This window comes from Macaca mulatta, chromosome 3 (assembly GCF_049350105.2).
Source record: "Macaca mulatta isolate MMU2019108-1 chromosome 3, T2T-MMU8v2.0, whole genome shotgun sequence".
In the NCBI taxonomy this organism is placed as follows: Eukaryota; Metazoa; Chordata; class Mammalia; order Primates; family Cercopithecidae; genus Macaca; species Macaca mulatta.
In genome coordinates this window covers 103526173-103546908 of record NC_133408.1, presented here as the reverse complement: position 1 = coordinate 103546908, position 20736 = coordinate 103526173, and the positions used below count along the sequence as shown (strand labels likewise).

General features: G+C 39.7%; 1 protein-coding gene across 9 annotated transcripts in view; it reads right to left on the bottom strand.

Moving 5' to 3' along the window:
• The window catches only part of OSBPL3 (oxysterol binding protein like 3), a 185324-nt gene that overhangs the window by 50509 nt on the left and 114079 nt on the right, over positions 1–20736 (bottom strand). For 4 of the 9 annotated variants that reach the window (XR_013415907.1, XM_015133885.3, XM_015133884.3 and 1 more), the window contains 7 exons: positions 20204–20371; positions 19485–19608; positions 17649–17752; positions 17353–17445; positions 16078–16234; positions 7009–7139; positions 3599–3706 (listed from right to left, as the gene is read on the bottom strand). Coding sequence is in view for 8 of the 9 variants with exons in the window: in XM_015133885.3 (XP_014989371.3) it covers positions 3599–3706; positions 7009–7139; positions 16078–16234; positions 17353–17445; positions 17649–17752; positions 19485–19608; positions 20204–20371 (885 nt within the window). In the remaining variant the exon portion in view is untranslated. The remainder of the gene's footprint in view (positions 1–3598; positions 3707–7008; positions 7140–16077; positions 16235–17352; positions 17446–17648; positions 17753–19484; positions 19609–20203; positions 20372–20736) is intronic. The other 5 variants (XM_077998012.1, XM_015133887.3, XM_077998013.1 and 2 more) reach the window with 3 other exon arrangements.

Sequence of the window (20736 nt, the reverse complement as noted above, 5' to 3'; positions counted from 1 at the left end):
AACCTCTGTTTTTTCTATATTAAAGGCACTACATACCATAATTTAGAAAACTTTTGAGCTAATCTGTTTTAATTTTCATTAAGCTGAATAGTTACTCCTTTTTAAAAAACAAGCTTGTAGAGATGTTAATGTAGGGAGAGGCTGGATGAAGGGTTCATGGGACCTCCCTCTGCATTTCTTCGTACTTCCCTGTGAATTTACAAATATTGCAAAATAAGTAAAAAAAAAAAAAAAAGAAAGAAAAAGAAAAAGAAAAAAAAGAAAACCCATACCTATCTCCCTCTCTCTCTCTCTCTCTCTCTCTCTCTCCCCCCTCTCTGTGTGTGTGTGTGTGTGTGTGAGAGAGAGAGAGACAGAGAATTATGGCCTTTTTCCATTTACTTATTAAAGTTTTAAGTTACTTGATATTATTTGTTCATTGGTTACATATGAAAAACATTATCACTGATTTAGCACTATCTCAGTCTGTCAATTTCACTGAAAATATTTTTCCCAATCTATTATTTGTCTTTTTTTTTGACACACATTACTTTTTCCTAAAAGACAGATCTAATCAACATTTCTTTTGCAATTTTTTTCTATTGTACCCCAATTTAGAAAATCTTCTCTATTCTAGCAGTTTGATATTTACATTAATTATTTTTCAGTTTGAATTTTTATATTTAACTTGAATTTGCTTTTGATTCATTTTAGCATGCAATGAAGATTTAAACTTCTTTTTAAATTGCTTTGAGCAGGGCATGGTGGGTGGTGAGTGCCTATAATCCCAGCTACTTGGGAGGCCAAGGCAGGAGGATTGCTTGAGTCCAAGAGTTCAAGGTCAGGCTGGGCAACTCCAAAATAATGGTAATTAATAATAATAACGTAATAAACTTCTTTGAGCTGTGCCAACCTAATTTATTAAATAATCCATCTCTTTGCCATTGGTTTTGATGCCTTTTCGAACCATAATCTTTATTTCTTTTATATACAAAATAATGTTTATGCCTAAGAGAGTTACTCCGTCCCATTCTTACCCATCATCACCTTATTTTAACTGCTGGACCTTCAATGAGTATTTTATTTTCTGGCTTGGCATACTGTTCTTCATTATCTAGCAGTGTATACTATTGAGAAAGGAATTGCTTTGGCCTCATTAGATGTGAATTTAAATCCCAGCTCTGTCTGTTACAAGCTGTGTGTCTGGAGGAAGTTATTTAACCTCTCTGAGTTTTAGTTCTGTTGTTTCTCAAATGAAACCACCACCACCCACCTCACAGAGTCATGGTTAGGATTCTGTGAGGTAACACATTCAAGTGCATACTGATATAGCAAGCAGACAATTAAAAGAATTAAGTTCCCTTCTCTTCCAGACTTTTCTTTAAAAGTTTTGGCCTTTTTTAGTCTCTTAAATGGACATTGGATATAGTATGGTATTACCTCCCAAAGTCACTTGCCCTTTCATTTGGAATCTAAAATAATCTGAGAACTGATAACTTGATAATATTAAATCTTCACATTCAGGAATATAAAACAGGAGAAATTTAGAGGTTGTGGAGTAATTTGATTTTTAAAAAGGTGGGCATTTTAGAATTCAATTAGCCAGGCCCAACACCAAAGATGGGTAATATATGCGGCTAAAGAAAAGGTAACAAAGTGAGCAAAGAAAGTGAGAGTTCTAAAAAGAGAGCACCTTGGGCTGACCCCATTGTTGGAGACTGTCATTTCCCAATAGAGTATCAGAGGTAACAGAGTTACTGAAAAAAAGTTAACTGGAGTCAAGTTTTCAGTCTAGGAGGCCATTTTCACTTACTTTCCTACTTATGTCCTGAAGGCAACAATAACTTTACCTTTGCTGGGAAAGTTAGCCTGAGTCACTCCACGATAAAAGGGATAAAAATAAGGGAAACAGAAAATTTCTGAATGAGGAAATAGATACAGATGACAACTGCATCTAGACTCAAGAAGGCTGTTTTGGAAGGTGTATGTTTGAAGAATGTTATTGTTACCTCTCAAGGACAGTGTACAGCATTTCAGTTCAGGTATGTTACTTTTAAGATCAGTTTTAAAATATGCATTTTAAATATATAGTTTAAAAACATGTATTTTAAAAGACTTGTGATTTTGGTTTCCTTTCCAAAACACAAACAGTTCCAAGTAGACATGTCAAGCATAAATTCATAAAAGAATAAATGAAGGTTATGTATTTAATTACCTGTTCAATAAGTAAATTGTGATAATACTATTAAAAAGGTAAATAACTGTCTGAAAACATGCACAAACTCCAGAGAATACTATAGTAAGTGGCAGCTGGTCAGTAATGGCTGATCCTGGCCATGACTGGGTCCTGCTTTTAGAAAATGTGCAGATTCAAAAGAGGGCCTGCCCAGGCCTAAAGTCAAGGCGCCGTAAGTAATGTTTAGGTGCTCAATGCTGCAGGTGACAGTTTAGGTCTGGGCTAAAATATCTGAAAAGTGACCTCTTGGGGGGTAGCATTTCTATAAAGGAATGTCATACTTAACCACTAGCATGTGCCTCAGAAGTAGTAGAGCCCCATGAGCTTCTGTCAGACAGAGGGTGAGGCTCATGAGAGCGGATGGGCCTGTTCACACATGGCACCATATGGTCTCCAAATGGGTTTGGTGCCCGGGGCCCTACAGTCCATATACTGACTGACTTCAGCCTCAACTCGCCTCACCACCCAGCACAATGGCTTTCCAAGGAGTGAAGGTGTGTGAGGGGTTTGGTTTTTTTCTGAGGACAGGAAAAGAAGGATGAAGGATTATGATTAAACATTACAAACTTCTTTAAAAAAATATAAACACACACCTCTTGTCTATTACCTGCCTTATATTTTTTATTTTAAGTGTACTCAGTCTAATTCATTTCTTAATAAAAATTTAGCATATCTGAAGCAGGCATATAATATAAAAAATAGCTTAAAAACAGTTTTTATTTTCATTACTCTTTCCTACTTATTTTTTGAGTAACCTACTTGTACTTTTCTGAAATTTCTCATTTTAAACATGCAAAGACTATTTTGGATAAACATCCCTAGTCTTGAGGAAAGAACTTTTTAACATACTTTTAACTGACCAAGAGACACTTTAATTGTAATGAAGTATGTTTTTCCCTCAGAGTGTACAGCCGCATTCTATAAAAGAAAAATAAAATTGCAGAAAAGGGAGACGGGAACGGCCACAGAGAAAGGGCTAGAGGGGGAGGAGGCTGGCAGGGAACCAAGATACTGCAGGTCAGAGTAATGCAGGTTTCTTCAGTAGTAACAAGAGAAAATGTTTCTCTCTCTATAGTTCCCACTCCAGTACCACTTAGTGAAAGGAGTGACATTTAGGAGCGAAACAGGGTGAAGAAATACAAAAGAAAGAAGAGTTCAGGGGTAGGGAGCAGTTTAAAAATGCAATTAGCAGCATACGCTCAAGAAAGCGTTTGAGCCCGAGACCCCAATCCATGAGCCAGCTGCGGCCAGCACCCAGAGGAGGAGGGCAGAGAGGTGAACAGCACCCACGAGGGGAAGCAGGGAGGCCGTGCAACTGGACAGATGGTATCACAGGAGCGGGTGGCAGCTGAGGAGACATTACCAGACAAGAAACCTACCCACCTCTGCCAGATTGTCACCCGACTTGGCAACAGCGGGGGAGTCGAGGAGCAGAGACTCGGCATGGATTCTGCGTAAGCGTTCTTTAAGATCTGTGTTTTGTGCTAGGGCCTGGAACATGTTAAAATAGTGGGGCTCTGTTAATAAATGGGGATGTTTCAGAAAAGCACAGCAGTGGGCCCTGCAGGAGCAATCTCTAAGAGCTTGATGAAATTCCAGGTGATGTGGTCTGAGAGCACACTTTCTGGACTTTTTCCTTGAATGCTCTCCAAGAGGATACTGGTTCTGAGATGCCTGGGAGATGACACACTGGAGGTTCTGGAAATGATGCTCCTTCTCTTTTCTCATTCCAGACGTGGAAGGAGGGTTGGTAAGCGTGACAGAGAGGGAAGTCACAGACACTGTCAGCTTCTGGTAAGACCGGTGGTCTGGAGTCTCTTTGGTCAAATCCCTTCCTAAGGAATCCAGGCTTCTATCAGCTTTGAAGAATACGCTGTCCCCACCCCTTATGATTGGACATATTTCAATGTTACTTAATTATCATACCCATTGAATCAGATATTAGAAAGTGTGCTGGAGGCCGGGCATGGTGGCTCACACTTGTAATCCCAGCACTTTGGGAGGTGGAGGCAGGCAGATTACTTGAGGTCGGGAGTTCGAGAACAGCCTGGCCAACATGGTGAAACCCCATCTCTACCAAAACATACAAAAATTAGCTGGGCGTAGTGGCGCATGCCTGCAGTCCCAGCTACTGGGGAGGCTGAGGTGGGAGAATTGCTTGAACCTGGGAGGCTCACAGACGTTGCAGTGAGCTGAGATCACGGCCTGGGTGACAGAGTGAGACCCTGTCTCAAAAAAAAAAAAAAAAGAAAGAAAGAAAGTGTGCTGTGTGCTGGGAAGTAGGACTTTGTGAAAGATTTTTATTCTTTTCCAATATGAGTATTGATTGTTCTATTCATTCTTCAGGACCAAGGCAATTTATTTCAAAAAAGAAATGAGTAAACCTCACTTACCTGCATAAGGGCTTAAGGACCATGGCTCTGGGAATGGGTAAATGTGAGATAAAAAGCGCATCTGAGACTACCCCAGGTCTCCTTTGTATTTCCCTGGGCAGGCCCCATTCCTTATCTCAACCTCTCAACTAGGAGGAAAGTGACTGAAAGGTAAAGGAAGCTACTTCTTTCACGTTGATACTCCTGTGCACTTCATGACCAACTGTTCTCCAATGGTCTGTCTGTGGAAGGGGATAAGTTCTCCTGACTGTCTTCCCAGACACTCACAGGATCAGCTCCATGGGTGCTTGCATGCAGATTCAGCCTATGTGTCTGTGTTCCTGACTCTTTTCTAAGAAGCTCTGAGCCTTTTCCATCCACCAGGGCCTGCAGGACTGACCTGCTGAAAGCACAGAAGGATGTGGCACTGCCTAATCCTCTACCTGGATCTCCAGCAGGGATGCTGGCTTTATTTTTCAGTCCCCGCAGAACATATGGGTTATTTGAAAATCCTTGAGGACCACTTAAGAAGCACTGTACAAGAGCTAAGATCACACAACCACATGTAACAATCTCTCTGGAGTACTCACTTTATTCTGGCCAATGTGTCAGTGGTACGGAGGCTAGAATCTTAGTACAGCCTGAAAATTGTGCTATTTTATTAGTTTTTCTTTCCTTTGTAAGCCACAGGCAGAAGAAGAAAACATAGCAACACTGTACATACAGCACTGACATACCCATTCTGATAGCTCGTATGTGGTTCTAAAAGTTTTATTTTCAAAAAACAAGTCTTAAACCCAATTGTGAATCCAAGCCAAAAAGGAAAGAAAGGATCATTCAGTTTTATCCGAGATTTCCAAAATCATGAATATGGGTGAGAATGAATTCCTTAGTGAGGGTGAGAAGAGCCTTGGCCTAGGATACCACAGCCAAATAGGTCTCAGTGGCCAGACAGGCAGATTGACAAGATGAGGCCAGGCTTCTGTGGGAGGAAGCAGGGAGAGGAAGATCACGGGGAAAGGGGCCTTGGAAGCCCATCAGAGGTACCTTTTGTAAATACACTAAAAGCTAGCTTAATGGGAACAATAAGAAACTCAGGAAAAAAAACCAAAAACACTTTGCTTCTGCTTCTGTCAAACCAAAATGGCACGCACCCAGTGTATGGCTGTCTGCTACAATAAAAAGGGGGCGATTCTATCTGTGACCTTAAGACAACATTAAGACTCTTTTTATATATGGAGCAAGCCAATGTTATTTTTAATTTCTTTTGAAGATAGCATACTTGGAATGGTCCATGAGTGAATATTCCTTACATATTCTACAACAACTATATGTGCTACTGGCAAAGGATTTATCACTAACATTATATCAAAAGCATCACTTTTCTTAGCAATACGATGAATAGAAAATATGAATCAACATTTTCTAGTTCTCTCAATGCCTGTGTTGGCTTCTGGTTACAAGATCCTAAAATTCATCTCCCCTACCTGACCTGAAATAGAAAATTCAGTATTGCTTCAGATGGTGATTTCATATGTGCACACATTCTTTCTTTTTCTAAAGTAGTAATACCAAAGTACAGGAAAAGAGTAAAACCAAATCAGTATGATATTTCAAAAGTTCTCTAGCCTCCTAATAGATGTAGGGTAAAAAAAAAAAAAAAAATCCAGATAACTTTATTCAAATCGAGGTAGGACATGGCACTTTAATGGAGCCTAACTATTCTGAAGAATTAATTGAAACTGATGAAAAAAAAAGAGAGAATGAGTGACAGAATGGCTGAGAATCATTTGGGACCATGTCAGTGATTTTCCTGTTACTATGAAGGTATAGTGATTGCCTGACAGGCACTTTCATGTGACTCATCTCTTTGTAGCCACAGCAGGTGGGGCGGGGTGGGGAAGCTAAATGCCTTGTACTATCCAATCAAACAAAATAGCTCTCATGTCTTTCAAAGAGTAGTAAACAGGATCAGTGCTTTGCAATAGAGAAGGTAAGAGCATGATCTGGAAATTTCACTCTGCCACCTGTCATTTGGAAAGTAAGGCTAAACTTGTGGTGTCTCATGCCAATAAAATTTCCTCCAAACTGTCAGATTTTGTAAGCATTAACAGAAAAATGTCTGTAAGACATGCACACATACACACAAAAACGTACAATAAAAATGTTAGAGAAACAAAAAAATTTAGATCAGTCAGAGGAAACCAAACTTAAAGAAGGTATCACTTAATAAAATACTAGCTATTAAGAATTGGATAGGCAAGTTTTGGTGTATAAACAGATTTGATGAAAGGTTACAATATAATTCGGATAATTTGGTTTTCTCCTGAATTTTCAACACAACCATGGAAATAGAAATTACAAAACATTCATGAGCCTGGACACATCTCAGGCATTCCTGGATGCAGACATGTAACTTACAGATGACAGGGCATTCTTCAGACCAATGACCTGAGCAGATGGGGAGGAGGAGGCATCCTGCTCCATCAGCTGCTTCAGTTTCTCTCTCTCCGCTGACATGATATTAAAAGCTGACCTTAAAGTGAAGTAAACTATAGAGATATAATCATTATAAAAAGGAATAAGGAGGCATAATTAAAAACAAAATACCGTAAAAAAACTATCTCTTTTAAAAGAAATAAGCAAAGTAACAGCCCTGAATATTTTGAGTGTAGCAAATGCACACTCTACCTTGACTTTTGAAAAACACATTTGCCATGTAAAACACTCTAATGTAAACTAAGGCCTCTGGATGATGATGTGTCCACGTAGGTTCATCGACTGTAAGAGATGCAGTACTCTGGTGTGGGATGCTGATGGCAGGGGCACTGTGCCTACATGGGAGCAGGGGGCTTATAAAGGCTATGCACTTTTGGTTCAATTTTGCTGTGGACCTAAAATTGCTCGAAAAAAATTAAGTCTATTAAAACTAACTCCCATTGACACACATCTGGCAATTCTAAGGCCCCTATCCACTATAACGTCTCATGACTTTATGACTTATCATCAGGATATTTTGACATTTGGACTTTGCTTCTGGATCGTCAATGATCTGTGTTTTGTTTTGTTTGTATCCCCAAAGACTGGAAAGGGTTAAAAACAAAGCTTATTGGTTTTTCAGGGGAAATGTTAACACTGCAGCAGAAAAATTAGCACCTTAATCAGGTGATTAATATTAACTATCGGTGAGACTCAGGTGGACCATGTGCCTCCAGGTAAAGTACGCTGAAAAAGATACAACATCTCCTTTGGTGCATACCAGCCAGGGCTATGTAATCCGAATTTGATCATGAGGAAACATCAGACAACCCCAGAATGAGAAGTGTTTTATTTTTAAAAGTTGGCCTATACTATTCAGAAGTGTCAATTTTATGAAACAGAAAGAAAGGCTGAGGAACTGTTCCCAATTAAAGGAGGCAAAAGAGATATGACAATGAAATTGACTCAAGGGGCAACATGATACTAAAGGCATTATTGGGATAACTGACAGCATTTGAATATGGAAGGTAGAATAGATAAAATTGTTTCAATGCTGTATTTCCTGAATTTGATTACTATACTGTGGTTATATAACAGAGTATTCCTATTTTATATACTACAGTATAAAGCCATGAAGAACAACGTGGTGTATGAATCCTACTCTCAAATGGTTCTGAAAAGTGAAAGTGTGTATGTAGAGAGAGTGATAAAATAAATGTGGCAAATATTTAAAATGAAGTATTTGGGTAAAGGGTATACAGAAGTTCTCTGTATAATTCTTGCAACTTTTCTATAAGTTTGTCATTGTTTCAAAACAAGGTCTTATTGTCTACCTTCTTGCTTGTTAGCCCTTCCAGCTGCAGGAGCCAGAATCCCCCAGCTCTAACCCTGGCATTCAGCTACTCTGTTCCTGAGTGAGCACTCAGGTACAATGAGGGCTTAGCCACTATGGCCTCCAATGCCTGAACTGAAGTTTTAAAAAACATTAACACATACAGCAAAAAAAAAAAAAAAAAAAATCATTATTCATTAGGTTTTGATCACATCATGTACAAATTACTTCCTAGAGATGAGGAAGCTGTTATCTAAATTACTGATCGTGGCTATCACATTTCAATATTATCTTTCCAATCTCCTTGATTATATTTTGTTTTAGAAGAGCAGGAAGACGGAAGAGACTCAGACACATGTCTTCTCAAATGACCTAGCACATTACTGAATTCCACAGGGCTGCATTTTTAGAGGTATTGTTATTCAAGAGTGGCCTATTTAGTAACACAGAAACTAAATAGGCATTATTGACTTACTTCATTTAATAGCAAAGAGGACAACTAAACCTCTCTATATGTTGTTGCTGAACTTGCCTGAGGTTGTGGCATTTAGTGATGGACATGAAACATCTTAACAAAGTCACAATTTGTGTACACACACACACACACACACACACACACACACAATGGTGCTGCCTCTGCCAAGAGAAGATGGGGGTCAAATGGAACTAAAATTTTCTAGCAATGCCTATGAAACACACTTAGCTCTTTGCTTTAAACAATTTAATTGAGCAAAATAATAGGCAGGACAACAGAGTGACCAACAGCTGGGGCTCCACCATCAGCCCTGGATTCTTCCCTACTCCATCATCTATTCACTCCATGACCTTGGATGAGTAAATGATGTGCCTGAACTCCAGTTTCCACATTTGTAAATGGGGATAATAACTTTTACTTTAAATGGTTGTCATGAGGATTGAATGAGAGAGAGAATGCAGGTAAAGCACATAACACAATGCATGGTATGTAATAAATAACAAGTGTTACTGCAATAATCATAGTGATACCAATGAAGGAAACACATGAGGATGAAAGTGATGGTGACTGCAGTCTCTTGAAACGTTGGCAGCAGCTCTAGAGGACGCTTTAATCTTTTGCCAGGACAAAGCTTGTAAATAATTGCACACAGGGTAGAAATTCTAGGAATGAGGGGTTGGCCAGAATCCATGGAGTCGTAGGAGAACAGCCACAGGAGGAGCGCAGAAGCCACACAGTTACGGACTACATCCTGTGTCCTATTAGATAGGCACTATGCCCCTCCCCTGCCTGCCACACACACAAGATGCCCATGGCCATCTCAGCGGATCCCCCAGGGAGCTACCTCTCCACTGTCCTGTTTATTGCTCCAAATAAAATAAATGTGGCACTCAGCTGGCTGCCACTTTTCCAAATCAATTCCTCTGGCTTCCAGGTGACCCACAGAAAAGCAAGGCTTTCCACCAAATGAGAAGAGTCCTATATAAATTTTTAAAACTGGCAGAATATACAATATTTGGTTCAAAAGGTACAGCTGACAAGATTGCAGCAGGTGTAAGATAAGCAGAAAGAAACTCATACAGTCATTATATTTTATTGTAAGGTATAAAACGCTTCCTAAATCATCTGAAAAAAGGGTTTGGAAGACTAGATCCCCGTGTACTAAATTTCTTAAACGACTATTAAGGCCCACTCGGGATGTTAAAATAGTCATTCACAGCCACCTAACGATCCGCCACACACAGGGCAACGATCAGAGGTTGCTCATGAGAGACCCCACATTTACATTAATTAAGACACCGGATCCCAAAAGTCAGGAACACTCTCTGTGACAGGAGTGTTTTCTTACTTATTTCTAACACGAATCTAAGTTTACTAAAGACAAATAAACAGCCTTAAAAAATAGAAGATTCAAATGAATGCATCACATCTATGGTTACCTGACAATAAATAAAGCCACACAGAAAATCTTAGCTGCTCGGAGGTATGAAGGACCTCATAGATTATCAAAGCCACCTACCCACAACACGACCAACTCTTCACATCTCCAGCTTCCCTGCCAAATGGTCTGTTGGCTCATGCTTGTCAGAGCACTTGCTATCTCCTAAAATGGTACATTGTGCTCTGGGACTTAGAAAGTCCTTCCTGCTGCTAAGACATTTGCCTCAGTGTCTCTTCACTGTCAAACAGGAGGTATTTCCTCTTTCATTGGGTGTTCAAATGTCGGAAGGCAACTGTGGCATCTATGTTTATTTATCTCTTTCCCAAATTGTCATTAGCCACTTCTCAGATACCCTTCCTGGACTACGAGAGGCAGGCACAGGTTGAGTCTTTGATTATAAGAAGTCTTGAGTTGCATCTACAGAATGGAACATCATAAGCATCGCACAAGTGACTCTTGGTGGTCACTACTTTTCTGTTTCTAAGGCTTCCAAGCTGTTCTTTTATTGAGTTAGTATGGTGAGACTAAAGTAGATGGAATGTTTGGATAGTGAGAGTCAATACTGAAGGACAGGTGGACTCAATTTATCTGAGCTCTACTTCTTAATATGCTCCTTCTTTAGCAGTTTCTCAGCATCAGGAAAGAATAAGATCTTGGAGAAAGCAGTTATGAATGTCATGGGCACTGCTCTAGAAAGCAGTGTGGTACAGGAGAAAGAAATTCTCTAATAAGGCCAGCCAGAAGTTAAATCCTACCTCTAACACTTAGTTGCAGTTGCCATTTATATTTTGGACAAATCCTTGGTTTCTACATCTGTACATGTAGATAATGGGCACATCTGAGGAGTGCTTTAAGCAAGGAGAAAACCTACTATCACAGAGCACCTAACAAACAGTGAGACTCATTTTCCCCCCTTTTTAATTGGAAACCAAATTTTAGGTGAATTTTCTTTAAAATGTTAACATTCCTAATATATCTGGGAAACTCTGATCTTCTGTAATCTGCAGAAGTTTCAAACCTCACAGGATGCCCATGATTTTACAATACTTTTCAACCCATATTCCATCTGAATTGATTTAGATACATTAGGTAACTTTACCAAATGGTCCTACTTATGAATCTAATTGCTCAGCACATTTATGCTGAATTCTAATTTATGAACAATAAATTATTTGGCTTTTTTTGTTGAGTCATATATCTGTTCTAGCTTTTTAATCTATGCAAGAGGTATCATTGTAACACAATTGGCTTTTTATTCAATGCTTCCATAAGCTGAAAATGGTTCATAAAATGACCACTCAATAATTACTACTCAAACACAGAGAAATAATCCAGGAAGAAAAGAATAGGTAAATACAATTGTGATTTTGTTCTATTTAGCTTTCACATTTGTGAATAATGATTTCCTTCAATTGTAGGAAAAGTGTCCCTAAAACATCATTTGCTTCCCTTCCAAGTCAGAGAACACAGATATCCGCTTCCATTTGGAACACCTGACCCTAGTCCTGTCTTGTTCCTTGCTTTGCCATCCTAAATCTACTCACCAAGTTTGATCATTTCTGTTTCTGCTAACAGAGCACTCTCTCAGAAAACTTTCTGGTAACAATAAGCAATAGTATGGACTCTATTCAGTGTAAAATAATCAAAGAAAATAACTACAGAATTTGAGAATCAAAAGAGTCAGGACAACTACTATATGACATTTAACAGGTTATCAAGGGCCAGAGAGGTTAATAAATGAAGTCGAAGTTCCACAGCTAGTCAGTAACAGAGGTAGCCTACTTAGCCAGTATAGAGGGAGCTCCAAAAAAGGCTTATTATTTACATTGTTTCTTAAAGTATGTTTCTCAGAAACTTAAATTCCAGGATGTTAATAGCTGTTGGGAATAGGGGGGAAGATTCCCAAATAACACTGAAAGTCACTGAGTTAAACAAAGCCAACAGATTTTGTTGTTGTTGTTGTTGTTTGCTGCAGGACTTCTCAGGGCCTTTATTATTTACTGTTCTTATGTAAATCCAAAAGGAGACCATAGTCAGCAGTGCTTTCCAAACATTTTTAATCATGAAGTTTTTGTTTCGTTTTTAGAAGTACTGTACGTGCAAAGCGATCCATAAAATGTATTTTGGGAAACATAAAAACTAATATATGCAACAAAAATTACTTAAGACTTTTAGGTTTCAATACATTTCATTCTCTGCTTCTATGTGTGTGAACATCCACACAAAGACAGAAACATAAGCCAACAACTGGTTCAACAATATGCCATAAAAATCAAACTCACAGTCTATAATATAGAATAAGGACTTCAAAACTAGGATGGGTGTATATTGGTTCCCTACCATTTGATCTACAAAACCAGGAGAATTCAGATGCATTTAACAAGTTGAAGGTCACAGAGACTATGTTACATCACTGGGATTCTTGCCTTTAGTTCAGCTGCTTTGGAGTTGTAGTCAACAGAATAGTGATGCAGTTGAGAAAGTACAACAGATACTGTCAGTAACAAAACGAGGTTTACACAAGAAAAAAGGTCAAGATGCTTCGAGTCTGAATGTATGGAAGTGAGAAGCCATGCAAGGTCACAGGACTTAGCACAAACCTGAGAGCTGTCTTTATTCTCTGAGGCCCCCACATTACCATCTGTGTAAGAGACTCCCTGAACCAGGAAAAGGAAGATCTTTCCATCTCTGCAAGTGTACTGTAAAACCACAGGAATGAAACAGCTTGTTAGGCTCCCTGCGGAATTTGCTGTCTGTAAGCCCACAGGGCTCAGACGACCGTTGAATAACTGCGTTGGACCTTTCTCCAGGACAAACCTTGGCCCAGGCTAGGTATGTGGCAGCTCTGCAGCCAGCAGGTTTTCACAAAGTGGGAAAGACAGAACTGCTGGCTGGGGACCATTACAGACTTTCAACAAGGTGGAGGCCTCTGCAGGAGGACTGGATCAATGGATCCACTCAATATGGCGACCTCTGTCCCACTGAGGAGGGAGCTTCTTCAATGTAGGTGAAACTCAGGACATTTCCTCTGTGTAGGGAGGCATTATCTTCTCATTTTTTTTAAAGTTCATATTATTAAAAAGTAACAATGTTTTATAGGAATTTCCTCCCACAAAATTTAAGATGCCCTAACTGCAGCTGATCATTTTAATTCTTCAAATTCTTTGAAGAGCCTTTAAGGGTGGGCCAGGTAACTCTTGCCATTTCACAGACGGACTGTACAATAGCACAGCAAAATACTGGCAACATTCTAACGGTAATTAGGACAAGTATTCAAGGTGGCAATCTGTATAAAGGATGAAATGGTTTCCTTCTAACCCACCTTATATCCAATATGTAAGGGAAGAGAGAGCTGAAATAATCAGTAATGTACGAAAGAAAAATATGAAGTAGGAAAGGAAGGCAATAGAGGGAATATCTTTTCTCTTCCCACATTACACACTGCCCTCCTACTGAAACATTTTAAATCCATTTTCTCTTTAAGAAATAATAGATGAAAATTGAAAACAAAGTTAAGCAGAAAGATAAATAAGAACTTATAACTCCAGCCTCCATCACTAAAATGTTGGTATATATCCTTCCAGACTTTTTAGTATACCTATATGTGCCCGAAATAGAATCATATCTATATATTGCTTTGTAATCTTACATTTTTACTTTACATTTTATGCTGAGGACATCTTTCTATGTCTATAAAAAATAATCCTGGCCATTCCATCTGTAAGAGCAGAGAAATACCAGGTAAGGAATACGGACTCTGGGGTCAAACAGGTGAGAATTCAAGTCTCATGTTGGCTGCTTTATAACTATGTGACCCTCAGAAAGCTGTTATTTTGTCTAAGTCTCAAGTATTTATGCAATAGAGATCACAATGATACCTACTTCACAGGCTACAGCTAGAATTAAAATAATGCATGTAAAGTAATTAGCAAATACCTGACATGACAGTTATGTGCTCGATGTTAAGTAGCTATCATTATTAGCAGTAGTGAATATTCTATTATATTACATTTTTGAAAAAACTCAATCTTCTATTGTTTGGCATTTAGATTATTTCTATTTTTTTAACCTTTTATTTTGAAATCATTATTGACTTACAGGTACTTGCAAAAACAGTAAAGTCCCACATACCCTATACCCAGTTTTTCCCAGTAGTTAACGTCTTACACATCTATGATACAATGTAAAAATGTGGGAGTTGACATTAGTATAATCTACAGATTTTATTCAGATTTCACCAGATTTACATGCACTGATCCATTTATATGTGTGTGGGTATAAGTAAATGCAGTTTTATCACATGTCCACATTCCTGTAACCAGCACCACAATCAGGGTATGGAACTTTTCATCACCACAAGATCCCCTGTGCTACCCCTTTATAATCACACTCCCCTTTACTTCCTCCATCTCCATAATTATATCATTTCAAAATGTTTATGTAAGTGGAACCCTATGGATACGGTTTGGCTGTGTCCCCCCCGGGAATCTTATCTTGAATTGTAGCTCCCATAATTCCCATGTGTTATGGGAGGGGCTCAGTGAAAGATAATTGAATCATGGGGGCGGTTTTCCCCATACCGTTCTTGTGGTAGTAAATACGTCTCATGAGATCTGATGGTTTTATAAGGGGTTTCCCTTTTCACTGAGCTTTAATTCTCTCTTGACTGCCACCATGTAAGACAAGCTTTTTGTCATCTGCCATGATTGTGAGGCCTCCCCAGTCACATGGAACTGTGAGTCCATTAAACCTCTTTTTCTTTATAAATTACCCAGTCTCGGGTATGTCTTTATCAGCAGCATGAACATGGAGTAATACACCTATACTATGTAATGTTTTGAGATTGGCTATTTTCTCTCAGCATAATGTCCTTGAGATCCATCCAAGTTGCTATGTATATCAATAGTTTGTTCCTTGGTATTGCTGAGTAGTATTCGATTGTATGGATGTACCACAGTTTGTTTAACCATTCATCTGTTGAAAACCACTTGAGTTTGTTTCCAGTCTTTGGCCAATACAAATAAACTTGCTCTGAACATGGGTATCGATTTGTGTGTGGACATAAATTTTCATTTATCTGGAACAAATGCTCAGAAATGAGTGTTGGGTTGCATGGTAAATGCATGTTTAGTTTTATATAACACTGCCAAACTGTTTTCCAGAGTGGCTACACCATTTTACATAGCTACAAGAAATGTATGATAGATTAAATTCATATGCATTTTCACTGGCATTTGATACTATATTTTCTTTTAACTTTGGCTCTTTCTAATAGGTGTGTAGTGATATCTCATCATGGCTTTAATTTGCATTTTCCTAATGGCTAATGATGTTGAATACCTATTTCTAATTTCTGATGTGACAATGCAAAATGGATACTTTGTTTGGATAAATCCTAAGTTAATTCCTACAATGAATTCTTCAAAGTGGAATTACTAGATAGGCAGATTTTTAAAACAGTGGGAAAATAATATCATATTGCCCTCCAGAAAATTACCAATTTACACTCCCATCAGCATCACATGAACTGCTCAGCTTTGAAAGTACTAACTCTCTCTCATTGTCTCCCCTACAAGGTTAAAAAGACAGTTCTTGCCAATACATTCTCCACTACCAGGGAAATAAAATAAAAATTCAGTTTCCCTAAATCTTAATAGAGCCGAAAATGAACCAACTAAGATACCCTCTCTAAGGACATCTCACATTCAGACATGCATTTAACATTTTCACCAAACACATTAGGAAGAAAGAAAACTCATTTACCTTTATGGGCAATATGACACAGGTCTTCTTGCATTTTAGAAAACTCTGATGAGGTTTCAGAGCCATCAGAATAATTTTTCTCTTCTCCAAAATCTAGTGTTGACAAATTAGGATTGGAGGAGTGTAGTCTTACTGGGCCAGAAAAAGGTTTGGGGACCTGAAGTAACACCAAAGGGAGATATTTCTTTTCAGATGCAGATTGCTTAGAATATTTACTTGATTCTAAGATTGAAATACAGTAACATAAAACATTTTATAGGTAGGTCTTTCTACTGAGTGATAACTTATTTTTAAAAATGAGAACTCAAGACAACACTTTCCACAGCAACTTGCTTCTTGTGAGCTAAAAATGGGTGAGAAATCACATATTCTTTTGGGAACGATAGAAGCATTAAAGCTTTAGGTTGAAAATGACAGCTAAAGCTGCCAGGCTTTCTCATGTATACTCAATTCCTTCCTCCTGGCAATCATCATCCATGTATCCAGGCAGTTAGTAATGGATAGGTTTAAAACGCTTTCCTTTGCACCTAGGGCTTCTACAAAACAAATGACCTTCATTTGTACATGGAACATTCTTTACTTCCAAAGTGCTTATCTTCGGTCCATAAACTGCTTTGAACCAAAGAGTATACAAGAGTGTATCAGGTGACCTAACCAGAAGCTTGAGATTTATGTTGATTCTAAAAATGTTGCAATTTAATATGCAACAGTTAAGCTGCAAATCTTGGCCTGTGGCTTAGCTGTGCACTGGGAAAGCTCCTCGCATGCATGACACAGTGAATCCTGGATGAGGGATTGGGAGTTTGGAGATAAGAGGCCAAGGAGAATCTACACCATGTCCTGTGCCCAGAGAATCATGCCTGTGGGCTTAGAGGGATGACAAATCCATGGAGCATGAGCAGAAGACATAGGTCAGAGCACACAGTAACTGCAGCCACAAAACAAGGCACAAACACAAGCAGGGAAGAGCACAGGCAGGCTCAACAGTGAAGATGGGGAAACCAAAAGCCCTAGAAATGGCAGCAGTCCCTGCAACCTCACACCCTTTTTCCCTTAGAAAATATTCTCTCCCTTGCCCACGATCCATTATGTGCATATCCTAGCACCCAAACAGTCTAAGCGATTCAATTCATCTCTCTGCAGAGGACATTGGAAAGAACAACTACAGAATATTCACTCATCTATTCTCCTAGCTGAGTCAAGGCAGCTCCCGGCACATGGCATGCAGAGCAGGGCCAATGAAGAAACCAGTCTGTCGGGGGAAGCAATGGTTACCTGCAGCGTTCCTTTAGCATCTTTGCCAATAGCTCTGGACCGCCACCTCCTTTGTGATCTTTTTTCCTTTTTGGGACTTTCAAAAGCTCCACCCTTTGTTTCAAAACAGGAAAGAGAGCACAGACAGTAAAGTCCACCAAACCGATAAGGATAAATGCTTAGCAAGGTGACTACCTCCATCCCCTTGACTTTGGCTGAAGCAACTGACCACAGCATCCCACTGTTAGTGAAAGGCTGGGAGGAGAAAGGAAAGCAGAAGAGGGCCAGAATGTCAACAGAAGAGGAGTCGGGCTCACCTGGATGGCGTTGATAGCTGGTGCCGAGTATGTCCGATGCAGGACATCCATGCTTTGCAGGAGCTGGCTCATTTCTACCAGGTAGGCATGACAGTGCGCCAGATCTGTGGGGGAAAAGAGGATAGTGCTCACAATGCTCCACCAGCAAGGGGGATCACTGCTGTCCCCATGCCAGCTACTTTTCCTTATTTATCTGTAGTTGATTTTTTTTTTAATCTGTAAGGATCGGAAATTTTACTTCCCTTTTTACAGGAAAGGCTGTAGACTCTAGTGGTTAAGGGCACAAATCTTGAGAACCAGGCTGCCTCAGTTTGAATCCACTTAATGAACTGTAACTATTGAGAAAATTGCAAAACTGCATGCCTCAGCTTCCTCATCACAAAGATGGGGATAATTATACACGTAGATCACAAGACAGTTGTGAGAATTAAATGAGTTGATGTTACAGAGTTCTTAGAAGAGTGTTTGGCACAGAGTAAAAACTAAATAAATCAGCCAACATCATCATCATCATTAAGTTTAATCCTGTAGTAATATGCTGACGCTATCCACTTGTCAGGACCTAATGCACATTAATAAAACTAAAATGAAAGTTGTACCAGTCTCTAAGGAAAACTTTGTCAATCATGGACCTGCCTGAGGATCATAATGAGCCTCTGTAGATGGACCTGAGAGGACATAAGAGGACTCTCCAACCAGATCCCAGTTGCTAACTCAAAAGATAGTCCATAATTTGCGATTCGCTGGATGCTGATGGATGTTTCTGCTAAAGAATACAGGCCCAAATGCCTTAAGCTAGAGGCTCTCACACTTTCATATCATCGGGATCACCCGGAGACCTTGTTAAACCATAGCTCACTGGGCTCCACCCCTAGTTTCTGATTCAGTACATCCGGGTTGAGCCTGAAAATGTGCATTTCTGGTAAGTTCCCGGGTGGATGCTGCTGCTCCAGAGACAAGGCTCCAGGGACTGCTTTGACAAGCTGTCACTCAGTAAAGCTCAAAAGTGATGTTTATTGGAGGGGCAAAGCCTACATGGTCCCAAGGGTGATACTACCTACATTCAACAAGAGATAATGCAATTTTCAAGGCTGCCACCTGGTATCTTTCTCCAACAGTGGCTCTCAATCATGGCTACACTTTTAAATCAATTGGAGAAATCTTCTAAATTATATATGCCTAAATCCCACCCCAGACAATTCAATCAGAGCACTCCCAATCCCACTGTGGATCTTTTCGGTTTTTAGTTCCCTAAGTCAGTCTTAGCTAATTAAGGTTGAGAATGCTGAGCTTCCTTATGGCAGGCGCCTTATCAAAATCACTTGGGGAACTCTGGAAAATTAGTGATACCCGGGCCCTACCTCAGACCAATTTAAAGAGATCATTTGAGACAGAGGACTGGGAATGGGTATTACTGCATTTTAAAAGCCCTCTGGGTGATTCTAATGTGCAGTCAGGGTAGAGAACACCTAAGTCGTGAAGATCTCCATCTGATCACCCCCTCACCTCCAGCACAATGATTCTCAATCTTGGATGTGTGTCAGACTCTGCCCTTGGAGACTGACTTAGAGGCCCATGTGGAAATCAGGCATCAGTATCAGGCATCAATACTGAAGGAACAGAAGAAGAAACCTGTCTGCATGTACAGCCAGGTGAAGATGCAAAGATCTGCAAGGAGAGTGTCTCTTGTTGATGATGGGTGCAACTTTTACAAGCAAAATATGGAAGGGAATGTGGACAAGAAAGGGGAAGGACACAAATGCACCTGAAGTGTAAACATCAAACCAGTATCATCTAACAGCCACGACAGAAAGCAGAGGTTTCAAGTCACTCTACCTTTGGAGCATTTTTCCATGTCCTCTGAAGACTGTAACCATAATGGAACTCGTGTCTCTCCACCGCAAGAAAATGATACATTGCTTCCAGTTTGAAATAAATTCTGCTTTGATATACTGCTACGCTGTTCCACAGATGACAAAAGCACATTGTAAACGGAAACAGAGCCCAGCAGAGACATGTTAAGGTAAAGGATAACAGAGTGGGTTAGTCACTAATGGACACCATTTGCCTATAACGAGGAAGAAGCTTCTAGCTAAGTACTAAGACCTCTGACTATCACCCTGGCTTGGCCATACCATGCTATGATATGGCATGCTTGAATGGTGGACCTTATTTTCTTCTTTTATCACATATTAATAATAACACCAAAATAATAAATGTTTGGAACTATTTTGCAATCCTGCATAGCTATATGCATACCTACTGTAGTTTACAACCAGAAAAGGAAACCAAACTCAAACCAGTCAGGACAAAGCTAGTTCATTCCGAGATGCTAAATTCCTCCTCATTCTTCAGTCACTGTCCCCCTCAAATAATAGATGCTCGTCTGGTCTTGCTTCTGACTCAGTGGGCAAACAGACTAATTAAATACCACCCCAAGCCTACCTGCTTGTCCCTGAAAACCTCTCCTTCTTCAGACTCAGCTCCCAAGATAGGACTCCATGAAAAAAAAGCCACCCCGTTCTCAGATTCATTATTGGCAAAACACTCATTACCTTCCTACTTGAAATGGAGTCAAACACCCCAGATGTAGAGTCTGTGACGGTGGACCCTGAGAAAAAGTGATTAACTTCATGTGGAAACATGGCAATTTCATTCTGACGATACATTCTGTGATGGCGAAGTTTCGATACCCACTCATCAAAGACTTCTTCTGATTTGACCTATGATGTATTCAATTGAAAAAAGGACAAGAAGAGAATCACTCACGGGAAGGAACAATTACTCATCAAATTGAGGCCACTCCCGAAATCCGCTTTTTCAGTTGGCACATAATTTCAACAGCCAGGCGCAGTGGCTGATGCCTGTAATCCCAGCAATTTGGAAGGCCGAGGAGGTAGGACCACTTGAGCCCAGGAGTTTGACACCACTCTGGGCAACATGGTGAAACCCTGTGTCTACAAAAAATACCAAAAAAATTAGCCAGACATGGTGGCACAAGCCTGTGATCTGAGCTACTCGGGAGGCTGAGGTGGGAGGATCACTTGGGCCTGGGAGGTTGAGGCTGCAGTGAACCGAGATTGAGCCA